Here is a 17,265-nt window from a genome sequence, read left to right as displayed (position 1 = left end):
TTTTCCGCGGATGAGTGAGTTTTTCAGCGGTTTCTTTTGTTTTCATGCACCTTAACATCAACATTAACATGGAATCAAACACACCTCTGCGCAAGCAAATACATAACAAACAAACAAACATGCATGGGTATTTCAATTCACAACTCAAACCATTTTATCTCTCTGAACCATCACTACATAAACCACAACAAAGCATTAAAAAAGAAGAAGCATGGGCTTGATTTGAATGGATTTTCATCTCCATTGACACAGACAAACAATCATGTTCTTTATTGACCCTTCATGACTATTTCTGCTCGTTTTGCAGCTTTTCAATTTAGACCTCATCCAACACTTGTCAATCATGCTCTTTTCGTGATGGTATGATCATAACAAGCATGGTATCATTTTAAAGAGAATTAAATGATCTTTTGAATTATATCAAATATGCATTGTGTAAAATTGGAAGTTGGCAGAAAATTAAAGGGGAATGAAACCTTTGGAACAAATAGGCTTGTGTAGAAACAGAAAAATCAAAGAATAAGAATAAAGAAAGTTTGAGAAAAATCGGACAAATAGTGAGAAAGTTATGAGCATTTGAATATTGCAATCACTAATGCTATGGAGATCCTCACATTGGCAATGCGACAAGGATGTGTGATGTCACTGATGAACAACTTTCCCTTTGATGGACTATAAAATACCCTCAAAATGTCTCTTTTTGCCTTTTCTTATGATGATACAAACTCTTTATCCATGATGTATTCTTAAAAAATATGTATTACATGCCCTCATGTAGAAAGAACAGTATGATTTATGGATCAATGTGATAAAAGAGGCAATTCAAGTGAAATATATACTAAAGTAATGGGGAGAGTTGTTCACAAGTGACATCACACATCTTTGTCGCATTGCCAATTTGCTATCTCCATAGCATTAGTGATCGCAGTATTCAAATGCTCATAACTTTCTCATTATTTGTCAGATTTTTCTCAAACTTTCGTTGATCTGTTTCTTTGATTTTTCTGTTTTCACACAAGCTATCTTGTTGCAATGGTTTCATTCTCCTTTAATGACCAAATTCAGATTTCCAAACTTTTTTTTAGGGGTTTCGTTGCTCTTTGTATTATCTGACAAAAATACGCGTGTAATGTAAATCCAGCTAATATATTTCTTGCAGGATACTATTTGTACACTGATGCTAGTCCAGGCCCACAATACACTGAAACTTATTTCATTTCCCCTGAACTGAATGAAGCAAGTCCTCACTGCATCCTTGAATTCTGGGTCTACAAATATGGAGGTAGTATTTTCTTTTTTTTTCTTGTTTTTCTTGTTTCTTAGCTGTCCTCTTCTTTTTAAAGAAGAATTTATTCCTTGAAATGCGTGTGCGCTGTAATCTCAGTAATTACGGCTGCCAGCTACAGCTGGGGTAATAATATCCAAGTCCTTTGGAAGCGCATAGAGACATTATTTATAATTGTGATATGCGCTATACAAGAACTGTTTATTATTATTATTTTGTTATATTTATTTCTCCTTCAACCAATTTCTTGTTCTTCTCCTCCACCCTCTTCCTCTTTCTTGTTTTCTCCCTCTGCTCCTAATTCTGCATCTACAGCTTTTTTCATCTTCTGCTTTTTCTCTGTCCTTCTTCTTCTTCTTTTTTCTTCTTCTTCTCCTCTTCCCCTTGCTCTTTTTTGTCACTTTATTCCATTCTGTCTCTATTTTTTGCTTCTTGGTAGGAGATATATATATTGACTTATTAAACATGAGATCCATGAAATTTGTAATCTGTACCATACCGGTAATTGCACATTTCAGTGGTAATTCCTGAAAAACAGTCGTGAGATCGGTGGTAAAAAAATGTGCATCATTCAGTTGATACAAGACCAGAATTCAAAATTAAAACAAATCAAAAATTCAAAATTAAAATAAATCAAAAGAACTCAAAATCAGAATTCAAAATCAGAATTCAAAATTAAAATCAGAATTCAGAATTAAAATAAATCAAAAGAACTCAAAATCAGAATTCAAAATTAAAATCAGAATTCAGAATTAAAATAAATCAAAAGAACATTAATCTCATACACTCTGTAGTTTGCTTATATTAAAAAAACCTGATGAAGGTATTATGTTCTTCATGCGCTTTCACTTTTTCAGGAAGTGGGTTTGTGAGCATCTATATTGTGTCCGGCTTAGACAAAGCCCATGTTGCAGCCCACGGTCAGCCAAGCTCCCAGGAGTGGATCCTGGCTTCTATTCCAATTGGTCGAGTAAGAGGAACTTTCCAGGTACTGACAAGAGCACTGTTTATACCCCCCTTACCCCCCTCCCCCAAAAAAGAAATAAATAAAAATAAATGAAGAAAGAATGATAATGATGAATAAGTAAAATGTTAATATATTATAGATAACAAAATAAATAGAAAACACAATACATAAAAGAACAAATGAATTAGTGAGTATGTGCCAGTAAATGATATATGAATTAAGAAATATATAGATAAATAAATAATTTGATAAATGAATGAATGAATAAATAAATAACTAAATGAATGAGTGAATAAGTGAATGTGTGAAAATAATTACAGATTTTTATATGATTGAAATACAAGGAAGCTCCCCATAAAAGAATATTTAAACCATTTTACATCATGGTAGCCACATGCTTTAATTGTTTTTAAATGTCTCATCAATGCATTATCCAGTGGTTAAATTTCTGCCCAAGTAATCCCTATTCTTTTGAAAAGTTCACGATCCTGTTTTAGCTCCCCCTTTTTTTTGAGGAAACCAAAGGGATGATCCTAGACCAGACTAACAAACAATTTCATTTCATTTCATTTATTTCCACAAAATTAAAATATGTACAAAGCAATATACAAAGTAAGTGTCGTTTGTAATTAAAGTTGAAAAGTTTACATGTCTTTGCTGTCTGAAGTTTAACAGAGAGATTGTTCCACAGTATAGGGCCCTGATAAAAAATGGTTGATTTGGCTAGCTCAGTTCGACACAGAGGAGGATGAAATTTGCATCTATTTCGTGTATTATGAGAATGAATGGATCGATTCAATATAATATAATTTAAAAGGGATGGTGGCATACTACCATGATAACAGTTATTCATGAAAGAACCAGTTTGTAAAGAAATAATACTATGGATTGAAAGAATATTCATTTTGGAAAATAGAGGGGAAGAAGAATTTAATTGTATGTTTGTGCCTTATACAAAAACTGTGAGTTACAGGATATTATGTCCCCTCCCCCTCCTCAAATAGTCCTTATATTTTCTCAATCTCTAGTTTGCTATCAGCTCCTCTCTATGATTATTATTATATCTATTTATAAGCATTATCTATGATCATAAAATTCATGATTTTTATTCATTTTTCTCAAAAATAGATTGAGATCAGAGCAATACAGGTTTCTCAAGTGCAGTTTGCAATGGATGATATTTCCTTCCGTGATTGTGACTTTCCTGGTAAGCTCTGAATTTGAGAATATCTATTATTCAAATGTTTTATTCTTCCCTAAACCCCAACTAGACTTGGCTATTTGGTAGTTTATAACAGACCACTTCAGGTGGGTGTTTCATAAAGCTGTAAGTAAACTTGCGCACGGCTTTACGCACGACTGGAACATGTTCTTACATCCTAAAATAAATCAATTACATAGGGATATCACACAGCACAAGAAAGGATCACCAGTCGTGCGTAAAGTCATTCGTATCTTACGAACAGCTTTATGAAATACCCACCACGATTGTGGCTGTTGACTCATACCAAAAACTGGCATGTATATTATCTTTGGCATGATCTACAGAATTGCATTGGTGATTCTTTCAGGGGGGGGGAATTGTACTCTTTTATTCATTATGTTAATTTTATGTATAATTTTTTCTGAAAACTAGAAGTCTGCTGTAAGGTACCTTGTCAAATATCTGTCCCAACTCTTAGAGCAGGAATAATAGTAATAATGATAGAAAAAGTTAGAAAAAACAAATAGTTAGAAAACTGCTATTAGAGCGGGTCCTGCATAATATAATATGTTATTATTACCCTTCTCCAATCTAAATGCTGAGCGCCTAGCAAGTAGGCAGGAGGTCCCATTTTTATAAGCCTTTGATATGACTTGGCCAGTGATCGAACCCACGACCTCCCTTTCATCAGGTGGACTCTCAACCACTGAGCCACCATGCCCGGTTTTCCTGCTATACAGGCACTATTCGTCTTTTCATATAACTGCTTTTCTGCATTCCCTTCGTTATGTACATGATTAAGTGTAAAAGTTGGAATTCCTGCACAAGAGGCATGGCTCTGGCTTTTCAAAATGTCCCTAAATCAAGATGTAAAAGTATGATTGTTCTTTATCTAGACACTCTGTGGTCTACTTAGCAAAGCAAGTATGAAGACATAAGGATGCCAAAATTAATTTACCTTGTGTTTTATTGTGTTATTGTAGTTTATTGTTCATTGGCTTCTTGTTTTTTATTTGTTTTTTTTATTATTCAAATTGTCAGCAAAAGTATTCCAATCATTAACAACATAACATAAATTGATTTTAATGAGGAAAATGATTATTTTTCCTGATGCATTTATGGATTTTGTCTTGAATCAGAACTTTCAGTGGATTTGTACATGACATTGTGTTTTTATTGCAATATGAGGATCTGACATGCAACTTCAAACGTTACATGACTTCAGAATTGCATTCATACAAGGGCGTTGCAAATTTCATCTCAAAAGTTTATAACGATTCAGGTAAAGGTATCTGAATGAAATATTGGGAAAATCTAACAAGTCATTCTAAAAATAATTGATCTAAATATATAATCTATGTAGAGCCACCTCCAGATGGCTGTAGCCCAGTGGAGTTCACATGTGGAAATGGACGTTGCATCAACATGGACAGCTATTGTGATCTTTCTGATGACTGCGGAGACTTGTCCGACGAGACTGATTGTGGTAAGTTTTTCTCTTTTATATTGTGATCTTACCAGTGACTGGAGAGACATGTAAGATGAGATACATTGTATTAAGTCCCTCTGTTGTCTGTTTGCTTGTTTGGTTGATATTGTGATCTTACCAGTGACTGGAGAGACATGTAAGATGAGATAAATTGTATTAAGTCCCTCTGTTGTCTGTTTGCTTGTTTGGTTGATATTGTGATCTTACCAGTGACTGGAGAGACATGTAAGATGAGATACATTGTATTAAGTCCCTCTGTTGTCTGTTTGCTTGTTTGGTTGATATTGTGATCTTACCAGTGACTGGAGAGACATGTAAGATGAGATACATTGTATTAAGTCTCTCTGTTGTCTGTTTGCTTGTTTGGTTGATATTGTGATCTTACCAGTGACTGGAGAGACATGTAAGATGAGATAAATTGTATTAAGTCCCTCTGTTGTCTGTTTGCTTGTTTGGTTGATATTGTGATCTTACCAGTGACTGGAGAGACATGTAAGATGAGATACATTGTATTAAGTCCCTCTGTTGTCTGTATGCTTGTTTGTTTGATATTGTGATCTTACAGAAAAATATGAAGTCTGGTTGGAGTGATTGGCAAAGTTTGTTTTATTCATAACCCACATCAATAATTTATATAATAGTGCCCAAAGTGTGTGTGTGTATGTGTGTGCATGTGGTTCCCTTGCTTTCTCATTCTTTGTGATTTTTTGAAATAAAAACCCAATTATTTTTCATTTCAATCCATGAATATATATTCTTTGAAAGTATCTGTACTGAAAAAATGATAGAGGTTGGTTTTGATTCATTTCTTGCACAGGCAAGTAGGTCATTTTACTACCAATGTGTTTGTAATATGATTGGATGCATCAACAGTCGTCATTGGCAGGTTAGCATATCCGATCTCCTTTAAGGCTTTTAAAAGTAAGGGAATATAACACTTGGGTACAGTAACTAAATTTCAAGCCCTACATGTTTGTACGATTCGGCAGCAGATTCAAGTCAGTATTGAAGTGTCGTATGAGTGTCAATGTCTGATGGTATTGCCAACTATCAACAGTATGAGGGCTTATATCTTGACCTAGGCTCGTACGAGATGTGTGACTTCCAGACTGGCATCTGCCGCTGGAGCCAGCTGCACAACGATGAGCTTGATTGGAGGAGGAACAAAGGGCTCACTAGGACTGTTGGTACTGGTCCTGGAAGGGATCACACTACTGGTCTATTTTCAGGTACATCCAGCATCACTTTGTTACGTAGCTTTCAAGGGGGAGGGGGAAGGGCAAATTGACAAACACGTTGTGTGCACTCTCATCATCACTGTGTGTTATAAATAACTAGTCTTAAAATTAAACATTTTAGATAACCATCAATAACACAGAGAATAAATGTTTAACAAATAAATAGTAAATAGACCATGCCTATTATAAAGGTCTGATTGCTTCCTGACCACATTGATTTCATTAACATGCATGTATAGGGTGAGTGAAGATTGATTTTTGCCAAACAACTGGTACGTATTTGAGATTTATACATGGGACCTTCTTATTGAAAGAAAAGAGTCAGAACTCCTACTATTTCAAAAGGTTCTGGCAAAGAACTAAGAGCACTGCTGAGGCTAAACATCAAATGGTTGTCTGTTGCAGGTTTCTATATGCACCTGGAAGCAAGCTTTTCACGTTTTGGTTCCAGGGCACGCCTGGGCTCCAGAACTCTTTCCTCAGTATCACCTCCCGGGTGTTTCTTCAGGTTCTATTACCATATGTATGGAACAGACATCTTCGAGCTCAACGTGTACACCAGAGAAGCCATCAATGGCCTGTTGACACCCATCTGGAACAGACGAGGACAGATCGGAGACTACTTCCTGAGAGCGGATCTTGATTTGAAGGATCTCAAATACCCTCTGCAGGTTTGTCCAGAAATGTCAGGTGTATGTGTTTGTGTAATTGTTGGGATTTTGTTTACAGAACTTTAACGCCACCTTTAAAAAAAAATTGAGAAGTTTCTCTATTTCATTTGATTTGAAGTAAAGTAGTCACAGATTCTGGATTCTGATAGCATCGATATTGTTACAAAAATCAGTTGGAAATTGCCGACCATGTTATGATGATGATCCAAAATTGAGGAATGATAGATGAAACAGCAGTATTCATCAGAAAAGTATGGGAGAATTTTGAAATGCAATAACTGCAGACCTTGGCCCCGTAACACAAAGGTTAGCAATTAATCACTAACTTTAATTAAAGAACAATTCTGATTGGTTCCTCATCAGTCTACTTGATACACTGTTTCATTTTGTGATTAATCGCTAAGCTTTGTGTAATGGGGCCCTGGTTGAAGATTCATCGTGATTTTACGACCTGCTACAAAAAAAAATTTAAAGGAGGATTTCTTTTTTATGTCATAGATTATCGTAGAGGCTGTGAGAGGGGATGGTGAATATGGAGACATAGCCATAGATGACACTAGTTTCACCCCAGGTTGTGTCTTCATCGACACCCCCCTGCCATCGGTGGTGACCCAGGCACCCACTGCGCCTCCCCCAGATCTGCCTACCTGTGGGCCCGATTCCTTCCAATGTAACGACGGGACGTGCTTGGATGTCCAGCAGCGGTGCGATGCAAAAACGGACTGCAGCGACTCGGAAGATGAGTCTAACTGTGGTGAGTCTCCTTTCCAAGGGTCAGAGTGAGTTTCTTTCCATTATTAATGCTCATGTATCATCATAGACATGATAGTGTCAAAGTTGCTGTTAAAGATGCGTAGTGCCTCGTCTGTGGTATTTCTTCTCAAAGGTGCATTATCTTAGTGAGGTTCTTACAGGAGTGAGATGCCTTGCAGACAATGCTATTGATCACAATGAATATCAGGAATGGATATCCTTTTGTATACCATCAGCCTTTCTAAAAGTCATTTTCTTTTTATTTGAAGTGTCTCATCCTTGACCTAGACTTCCATTCAGACCCATTTTCAGGGAAGCTTTTTTTTCTTTTAAAAATTGTAGCCATGCTAGCCATTGTACATTACATATATATGTTCCTGGGAATCAAATAAAGATAAACAGAAGCACACATACATTTTATTAATTGAAGTCCTGGTTGATACAAGTGTCAACACACTTCATTTAATAGGTAACTGTGACTTTGAGACGAACAGCTGCGGATGGAGTAGCATTCCCAATGGTCTGTACCTGTGGACCAGGATCCAGGCTAGTAACGCCCCTCAGGGACGGGGACCAGATGTAGACCACACCCTGTCAACCAATGCAGGATATTACATGTTTGTCGATAGCACGTTTGGAACATTTGGAATGACAGCTCTCCTTCTGAGCCCCCTCATCCTCGGCAACTCTGGTTCGAGGTTAGTGATATTGCTTCATTTGACGTTATTCATTATGTATTCATTCAATTATTGATATAAACATTGAAATGTATCATCCATTTATTTCTTCATTCATTTCCATTGTTCTTGCAACCTTTACAGTTGGATTAATCATATTATTTCTTTCAATTGCATTTAATCGGTATCTCCATTTCACATTTACATCAAAACATCGAATACAATCAAACAATATATTCAGAAGGTCATGTATCTTTTTAATAAATAACACATTTCAAATGGATGAAATGACCGTCAAAACTTAACAGGATTGATAAATTTATCATGACAAATTTTTTGTTTATTTATGACAAAAGATTTTAAGAAGAGAGGAAAGATAAAGTAAAGAAGTAAAAAGAAGAACTAAAACGAGAAAGTTGAGATGGAAATGAATGGAAGACTAATAATGGACAGAAGAGTAGAGAATACTTTGGGTCCCGTAGCACAAAGGTTAGCGATTAATCGTACGTTTGATTTTGACGATTGATTGTAGGGCCTACTGTGCATTGTAGTCAATGCAATCAATCGTAGAAACATGTTCTACAATGATTGCTAAGCTTTGTGTTACGGGCCCCTGGTATGTGAATGTGTATCAATAAGTTTGTTTTCACTTGACAGTAATCCCTGGCATTAAGCTTCATGTAATGCTTTCCAAGGCCCTGTTACACAAAGACTTACAATCAGTCAGAAAATGACAATGGCCAATCACAATCACTCTAATATACAATATTGATCAACAACCCCCCAAAAATCACTGTAAGTGTATATTTCTGAACTTTTAAACTCATGAATGAATAAGATGATAATTAGAAGTATCTTATAGTAGTTACTACACATATCTTTACTCCTGATGGTGTTTTATATAGCTTTTCATAAGTTATGAGCAACTAATGAATAGGCTGGTGATCTTTTCTCTTGTGTTAAGTGATATACAGTACCTCACACTTTCGCTGATGTTGATTTAGTGCCTAAGAGAGGATTACCAGTCATTCATAAAGTTGTTTGTAACTTATGAACAGCTTTATGAAACATTTACCAGGGTCCTGTAAAACAAAGGTTAGTGATTGACCGTTCACTTGATTTTTACGACTAATTGTACATTAGAGTCAATCGTAAAAAATGTGCGTATAAATGTTCTGCAATGATTGCTAAACTTAAAGTTATTGCCCCCTGGTCAATTAACCTTCCATCTTGTCTGTAGATAAATGGTAATGCATTGAGTTTAAGGAAAATTGATATTGATGACTCTCTTATTTTCCTTTTTCCCCCTTTCTTCATCATTGTTTAACAATGTGTTCTTCGTGTTATTAATTTTTTTAGATGTGAGATGGAGTTCTATTATCATATGCGAGGTGATGCGGGTACATTGACTGCGACTCTTTATGTTGACAATCTCCCAGACTCGTCCTGGACCGTGGTGGGTGACCAGGGTACTACATGGCATCGAGGATCTTTGTTGGTAGGACCAAGGTTTGCTGGACAGTATTATGTAAGTGTATATAGAAGACACTTCATCCATCACGTTATCATCAGCAACAATCACCACAGAAACATTAGCAACTACATGGCATCGTGGATCACTGCTTGAAAAAAAGTTTAGAACTGACTTCATCATCATCATCCTCATTTTCATGATCATCACTACTTTCAGTGTCATTAGCAGTAATCATCATCAACAACATTTGCAACCACATGGCATCATTGATTGCTCTTGGTTGAAGACCAAGGTTTTGGGGACAGGATTACATATGTGAGTATAGAAGACACTTCATCACTGTGTTCATCAACATGATCATCAGCAACAATCATCATCGGAAACATCAGCAACTACATGGCATCATGGAGCGCTGCCAAGTTTTGGTGGAGAAAAAAGTTTAGAACTGACTTTCAACATCATCAGCAGTATCATCATTGATATTTGCAACCACATGGCATCATTGATTGCTCTTCATGACCAGGGTTTTGTGGACAGTATTAAGTGTAGAAGACACTTTATCACTGTTATCATCTCCATCAGCAGTCATCATCCAAAACTTCAGCAACTACATAGCATCATAGATAGCTACCAGGGTTTTTTATGAGAAAAAGGGTTTAGAACTGACTTCTTCATCATCATTATCATTCTTATTGTTATCATGATCATGACTTCTTTCAACATTGTCAGTAGTAGTCATTAACATCGACATTTGCAACTACTTGGCATCATTGATTGCTCTTAGTACATGCAGGACGGCCAAGGTTTTGGGGGACAGTATTTTCAAGGTTTATTCATATCAACATTTCTTATTTTCAAACACCAATAATCAATACAAACAAAGTAATATATGCAGTAATATATGTAGTAATGTAACATATTTTGTGGTATAGGAGAGACTTTTCATGATTGTTATCTTACACATCATCATCATAAAGACAGTCCTATTCAGGACTACAAACATATATGTATTCATCCATCATCATTGTCACAACCACCAAAAGCATCAGTATCATTAATATTTATATTTCAGGTGCTTTCTTTGATAATCTTATCCTCATTTTGAACAAATGAGAAAATAAAATGTAGTAGGGTATACAATGACACAAAGTCAGAGTAGGAGAAGTGGAAACAAAAACTCTAACGTGGAGGGGGTTGAGGAGAGTATTTCATCATCTTCAAACGGGAGATCTGACGTAGGTACAAATAATTTCATCTCTACCACTATGGAAATTTTCTACCTTGTGCCATTATGAATGCCCTTTGCCTTCATTTTTTTTTCCAGATTCGACTGGAAGCCTCACCTGGCATAGGTTTTGATGACAGCCAAGTTCCTGCTGATATTGCAGTGGATGATATCAAGTTTATCAACTGTGACAAATCAGCTGGTGAGAATATGCAAATTAACATGCCAAAATCACAATTTACAAGCATTTGATACTTATAATTCCCAAAGAGTTCAACAAATTAGATAATAATGATAATAATAGAGGATATTTATTTATGCTACAGTCACATTTCCCCTACAGAGAGTTGAAATTCATTTTTATTCAAACCACCTATATGCAGCTTGTACAAAAATGTTAGAACAGCTGTTTTCAACTTGCTTTACGGCCACCGTAGGGGAAATGGGACTGCGCCATAAGCGCACGATAACTAGTATACTTCTCCACACCCTTTCCAAATGGTTACATGTAGGGATTGATAGCATCTTTGCTTTCACCCAATTTAATTAACTTTTAAGGTGCATCAAGTAAATTCCTGTCGGATGTAGGGTCTCACTGGTAAAATCAAGGCTAAATAAATGTTGGTTGCCATTTTGCCCCTTTGAATGATCCCTATGAAACTCCAGGGTTGAGATTTTCCTAGGCGTGGTACATACTTTCATCGAGCAATTGCCAATTTCTTTGCCAAGGAGGTCTACAGGTTACTTTTACAATGTCTGTAAATATTTTTACACTTAAGTGAGAGCACATATGATCTCACTTGAGCAAATGTCATGGAATTATGATGACACATCTATATAGCCTGTTTTTACAACTTTTGCCTATTCTCCTGAAAACAAAATGAGCTCACTTGTTGAAACATCAAGTTTGGATGGCCCTTTTCAGGGGCCAACACATGCCCACAAAAGAACACACGGTGTACTGTGAAACCACGACAGTCTTCTTCTTTGTCATGGAAACCTTCAGAAGTTACGAAGAAGCGTCTGATATGCAAAATTTACTCTCTTTTTTATTGTTTTGCTTGGAGATCTTAACTGTGACTTTGGACCAGGAGACACAGAAGGAACGCTTTGTGGCTGGACTCAGACGAATATCTCGGACACTTTTGACTGGACCTTGCATAAAGGCAGATACGGCCCAGGCCTTCCAGGTCCGGAGGGTGACCACACAGATGGCACAGGTCAGTCAAAGGTCGAAGAGGATTGTAAACAATTCTTTTTGATACTGGATTAACCCCAAAATAGTCTCGTTGTTGTGAATACCGTGTTAGTGTTGAAATTTGTATTATATTCCATTAGGTGATGTTGTTTTTCTTAGCAATGATTTATAATTAGGTGGAAATTTTTAATTGTTTGTAAGATTGTTTTGTTTAAAATGCTTAACAATGTTTTCATTGGGCAGTTATGAATACACTCACAATGAATCCACAAATTCTAACAAAAGACAAAAAAGGAAACCTTGGCATTAAAACTGTTTTTTCAGAATTTTAATTTGCTAATACATTTTCACATCTATTGTATCACTTTATTATGCTTTCAAATTGAAAATATCAGGGATTCACCTTTTTAATACATGATGAAAGCAATAGGGCAATCGTATTCATATCTTGCTAAGTTTCAAGGTCTGTGTAAACTCTGCGGACTGTCTCGTGTTATTTTGGTAGGTTACTATGCATACCTGGAACCCTACATGCCTGCAAAGCCTGGAGATTCCTCTCGATTAGTGTCTGGTCCGCTCAGGTCAACCAAGAATCAACCGTACTGTTTCTCTTTTTGGTATCACATGTATGGTGCCAATATTGGAACATTCAATCTCATTCAGAGAAATACGGATGGAACTAGTGAAGTTATTGTAAGTATATCGTATATTTAGAATATTGGACAAATAATGGACATGTATGTGTATTTTCTAGTGGTGATGCAGCAAACTGAAGGGTATTTACAATATGCAACAAGCATGAGGCGCTCACACCGAGTGCTTTTCCATTACACTGTGCATATACCCAAGATGCCTGCAATCTCTCTTAATATTCACAAATTCAAACCTATGCATCATTTGTTTTATGATATGGGTCTGCTGTGTGACAATTTTTGAGAAACACTCGGATAAGAAGGTCATGTCTGCTAACATCACAGGCATGACTAGAGTCCATGCTTCATTATACGTATGAATCAAAATCCTTGCCATGGCCTTTCGTCTGATAGAATGCAGGTTGTGTCTCAGATTCTACTGGCTCTTTGGCTTATTGTGAATGAAGTTTGAATTTTGCCCACGAAGTATGTTGAACACACGGTACATTTATACATAAAACTGCATCCAATCAATATCAAATTGCTTCAGACACATTACAAGAAATATTGATACATATTTCTTAACAAATTCTTTTTTATTTTCAATGTTTATCATCCTTGTAGATCTGGACAAAGAAAGGGAACCAAGCCAACGTTTGGCTCTCTGCTCAGAAGAACATAGCAACGACCGGAAACTATGAACTTGTCTTAGAAGCTATACTTGGTGAACACTGGTTTGGCGATATCTGTGTTGATGATATTTTGTTCGAAGAGGGTGCTTGTGCTGGAGCAGGTCAGTATACCTATATGGTGCTCCAAGTCTGTAAATTGTGTGCAGTATCAAATTATTTCACCTATATTATAATTGTAATCAAATCAGACATGTGATGAACATGAACTTTCCATTTTCAAGACAAACATTTGTGAAGAAAGTGAGCAAAAAAGCGACGTTTTATGCATCTGCCCACCAAAGGATGTTGCTAGAATCATATTAAAAGTTATCAGGTTGACAGTCTGTCCTCGGGCCTATAACACAAAGCTTAGCAATCATTGTAAAATATTTGTCTCGCCTGCATAGCAGAGCGAGACTATAGGCGCTGCTTTTCTGACTGCAACAGCGGCGGCGGCGGTGTCAACATTGAAATCATAACAAAGGTTAAGCTTTTGAAATTTTAATCATAATTAGAAAGTATATGGACCTAGTTTTTGAAACCTGGACATAAGGGTAATCAAGTATTACTAAATATCCTGCTTGAGTTTCAGGTCACATGACCAAGGTCAAAGGTCATTTAGGGTCAATGACATTACACCATATTGGGGGAATCAATATCGAAATCTTAACCAAGGTCAAGTTTTTGAACTGCTGTTATAACTTCGAGAGTATGTGGCCCTAATTCATGAAACTTGGTCATAAGAGTGATAGTTTATCATTAAAGATCCTGCCCAAGTTTCCGGTCACATGACTAAGGTCAAAGGTCACTTGGGGTCAACAAACTTTGACCATGTTGGGGGTATTTGTGGAATCGTCATCATAACTGAAATTTTATGGATCTAGTTGATAAAACTTATGCATGAGAGCATTTATGTATCCCTGAACATCCTGTGTAATTTTCAGGTCACATGACCAAGGTCAAAGGTCATTTAGGGTCAACAAACTTTGATAATGTTGGGGGTATTTGTGGAATTGTCATCATAAAAAAATTATAGATCTAGTTCATAGAAACTTGAGACATAAGAGTAACTATGTATCCCTGAATATTTTGTGTGTGTTTCAGGTCAAATGACCAAAATCAAATGTCCTTTAGGGTCAATGAACTTGATAATGTTGGGTATTTGTGGAATTGTCATCATAACTTTAAAAGTTTATAGATCTATTTCATGGAAACTTGGAACATAAGAGTAACCATGTATCCTTGAATATCTTGTGCTTCTTTCAGGTCACTTGACCAAAATCAAAGGTCATTTAGGGTCAATGGCCTTTGGCCATGTTGGGGGTATTTGTTGGATTGGCATCATAAATTAGAAAGTTTATGGATCTACACATGTAGTTCATGACATAAGGGTAATTGAGTTTTTTTTGTACATGTCTGAGGTTACATGATTATGTTCAAAGGTCATGTTGGGTAAATGGACATGGTATATTATTATCATATGAGTGTTTTTTATGAGTAATTATTATATTTAATTGTGAAAATCATGCTTATGATTATTCACTAACCTTTGTTTTATGGCACCAAGTTTTTGTTATCGCAATAACTAAAGAATCCTTTGATTGATAAACTGAAAGATGAATGATAGTATTGGGAATTAACGATTTTTAATCCATGTCAGTTTCCATTTTTTTTCTCATGTTGACAGTTGAATGTGACTTTGAGCTCGGTTTTTGTGACTGGACAAACCTTGGCTCTGAAATCGATGAGTTTGATTGGTTATGGGGATCTGCAATATCTACCCAAGGGAAGGGACCAGATGTGGATCACACAACATTCACAGGCTCTGGTAATTTATTTTTTCTCCCCCCCCCCTCTTTCTCTCTCTTTTTTCTTTCTCTGCGTCTTCTCTTCTTGAATTCATATTGATTGTCTTTTGAATTCATAAGCTTCCTGCAAGAAGGGACTTGGGGTAATTTTTACAATTTTGAACTTTTCAAATATTGAAAGAGTACATCATAAGCTATCCAATGAAGCAATATTTATTTCAGAATCTCAAGTATAACTCAAAATATCAGCAAATTAAAAAAGGATGTAATAAAAAAGGAATCATCAAAATTACCCCTTAGTCCATTGTTTAGGGAAGTTGACATTTTGCTGCAATATTTCAAGAGATATACATATATCTTTATAGGATGCCGATCAAACTCTTGAAGTTAAATCTAAGATTAAAAAAAGTGTAGTACACAGCCCCATACCCCCTCCCCGCATAAGGCTATACACTAGCAAGGACTATTGATATCATACTGTGAAACCAAGAAAGAGGGGAACAAATGGGGAACGTCAGATTCTGACATACCACTTCAATGGAATTGCCCTAATCTCCATCTTGCTGTTTTCCCCAGTCCTGAGGTTTTACACGGAAGTTTGTTTGCAATCCCTCCAGGACATTACATCTATGTGGACACCAGCAAGATTGCCCCTGGGACTACTGGCATCCTGCAGAGCAAAGACTACTACCACACCGGCCCTCGATGCGTGTCATTCTACTACCGTATGGGTGGATCTAGTCCTGGAACTCTGTCCATCTACAGACAGGATGACGGAGACCCGTTTGTCAGTCCCAGCTGGACCAAGACCGGGGATCAAGGCGATAGGTGGATGCTGGCTCAGTTGGAAGTTACTCCTATCATGTCAAAAAGCTATAAGGTTGGATACTTTACTTCCATATCTGCTGTAATGATGGGGATTGTTGGAGGCAAACCATTGATAGAATAGTCAGAACAGCTAATTTTAGATAATTTTTTTCTTGAATATTTTAACCAATTTATATGCAGCCTTATGATGCTTGAATGTAATGATTCAAGCTATATTCATTTGTATATAGTCAGTAAATGTAGTGCTATCCTGTTAAGATTTAAGAATTAGGTTTGTACGGATATGCATCTAGATTTAACGATGCTCTGATTAAAAAATTGTATGGAAACCCCCCCCCCTTAAGAATGAGCAGTGAATGCAAGCAAATCTAGGTTTAATGTGTATTTGTACTTCACAGATTTACATAGAGCTTACATCGACAGGCACCTCCAAAGATAGCATCATGGCCATCGATGACATCAACATCGATGACAGGTTCTGCCCCATGCAGGGTGCCTGCACGTTTGAATACGACATGTGCGGTTTCGACAACGATTACCAGAACGATGACCTCGATTGGGTACGAGGGACCACTACAACGTCGTCGCCTGACACTGGGCCGAAAGTTGATCATACCTTGCAGACGGGATACGGTGAGAGTATAGGAGAAGTTTGTTTGGGAAACATATTCAGTCTTGAAGGGAAAGTTCATTCTGACTTGAGAGAAGCATACTTATAAAGTTTTGAAGAATAAGTTTTCAAACAGAATAATAATTTAATTCATTTTATATTTCATCAGATGCACGCAGCATCCTCCTTTTTATTTAGAATAAATCCTATAATAGGACTTTTGTTAGAAAGTTTAAAGTTAATCATATACGCAGCTTTTTTAATTCCCCTTCGTGGTTACGAAACATGTAATAGATGGCAATTCATGGACTTCATATAAACTATGAACACAAGACAAAGAAATTTTTATATATGAGCCTTCTATGATCTGTTTTTGCCTCTTTGTGGCTTTTGAGAAGGGCAGTGATTATGAGCTTAAAAACACCTTTCTTCTGGTAGAATACCATACTTATACTAATCCCTGAGCAATTACCCATTATGGATTTGGTTTGACTCTCTTTTACAATTTATTTTGCAATCATTACCACAACAAGCA

The 17,265-nt window shown here is 36.4% G+C and overlaps 1 protein-coding gene across 1 annotated transcript in view; it reads left to right on the top strand.

Annotated features, from left to right (window-relative positions):
• LOC121412101 (MAM and LDL-receptor class A domain-containing protein 2-like) overlaps nucleotides 1-17,265 on the top strand; it is a 95,752-nt gene that overhangs the window by 48,586 nt on the left and 29,901 nt on the right. Inside the window, exons 20-36 of the mRNA XM_041605010.1 lie at nucleotides 1,160-1,282; nucleotides 2,143-2,290; nucleotides 3,169-3,214; nucleotides 3,381-3,459; nucleotides 4,820-4,942; nucleotides 6,028-6,174; nucleotides 6,589-6,854; nucleotides 7,353-7,608; nucleotides 8,077-8,305; nucleotides 9,644-9,812; nucleotides 11,083-11,185; nucleotides 12,051-12,203; nucleotides 12,687-12,874; nucleotides 13,438-13,606; nucleotides 15,172-15,312; nucleotides 15,910-16,172; nucleotides 16,519-16,753. Coding sequence (XP_041460944.1) covers nucleotides 1,160-1,282; nucleotides 2,143-2,290; nucleotides 3,169-3,214; nucleotides 3,381-3,459; nucleotides 4,820-4,942; nucleotides 6,028-6,174; nucleotides 6,589-6,854; nucleotides 7,353-7,608; nucleotides 8,077-8,305; nucleotides 9,644-9,812; nucleotides 11,083-11,185; nucleotides 12,051-12,203; nucleotides 12,687-12,874; nucleotides 13,438-13,606; nucleotides 15,172-15,312; nucleotides 15,910-16,172; nucleotides 16,519-16,753 — 2,838 coding nt within the window. The remainder of the gene's footprint in view (nucleotides 1-1,159; nucleotides 1,283-2,142; nucleotides 2,291-3,168; nucleotides 3,215-3,380; nucleotides 3,460-4,819; nucleotides 4,943-6,027; nucleotides 6,175-6,588; nucleotides 6,855-7,352; nucleotides 7,609-8,076; nucleotides 8,306-9,643; nucleotides 9,813-11,082; nucleotides 11,186-12,050; nucleotides 12,204-12,686; nucleotides 12,875-13,437; nucleotides 13,607-15,171; nucleotides 15,313-15,909; nucleotides 16,173-16,518; nucleotides 16,754-17,265) is intronic.

The sequence above is a fragment of the Lytechinus variegatus genome, chromosome 3 (assembly GCF_018143015.1).
Source record: "Lytechinus variegatus isolate NC3 chromosome 3, Lvar_3.0, whole genome shotgun sequence".
NCBI classification, from domain to species: domain Eukaryota; kingdom Metazoa; phylum Echinodermata; class Echinoidea; order Temnopleuroida; family Toxopneustidae; genus Lytechinus; species Lytechinus variegatus.
This window is presented reverse-complemented; position numbering and strand designations above follow the sequence as displayed.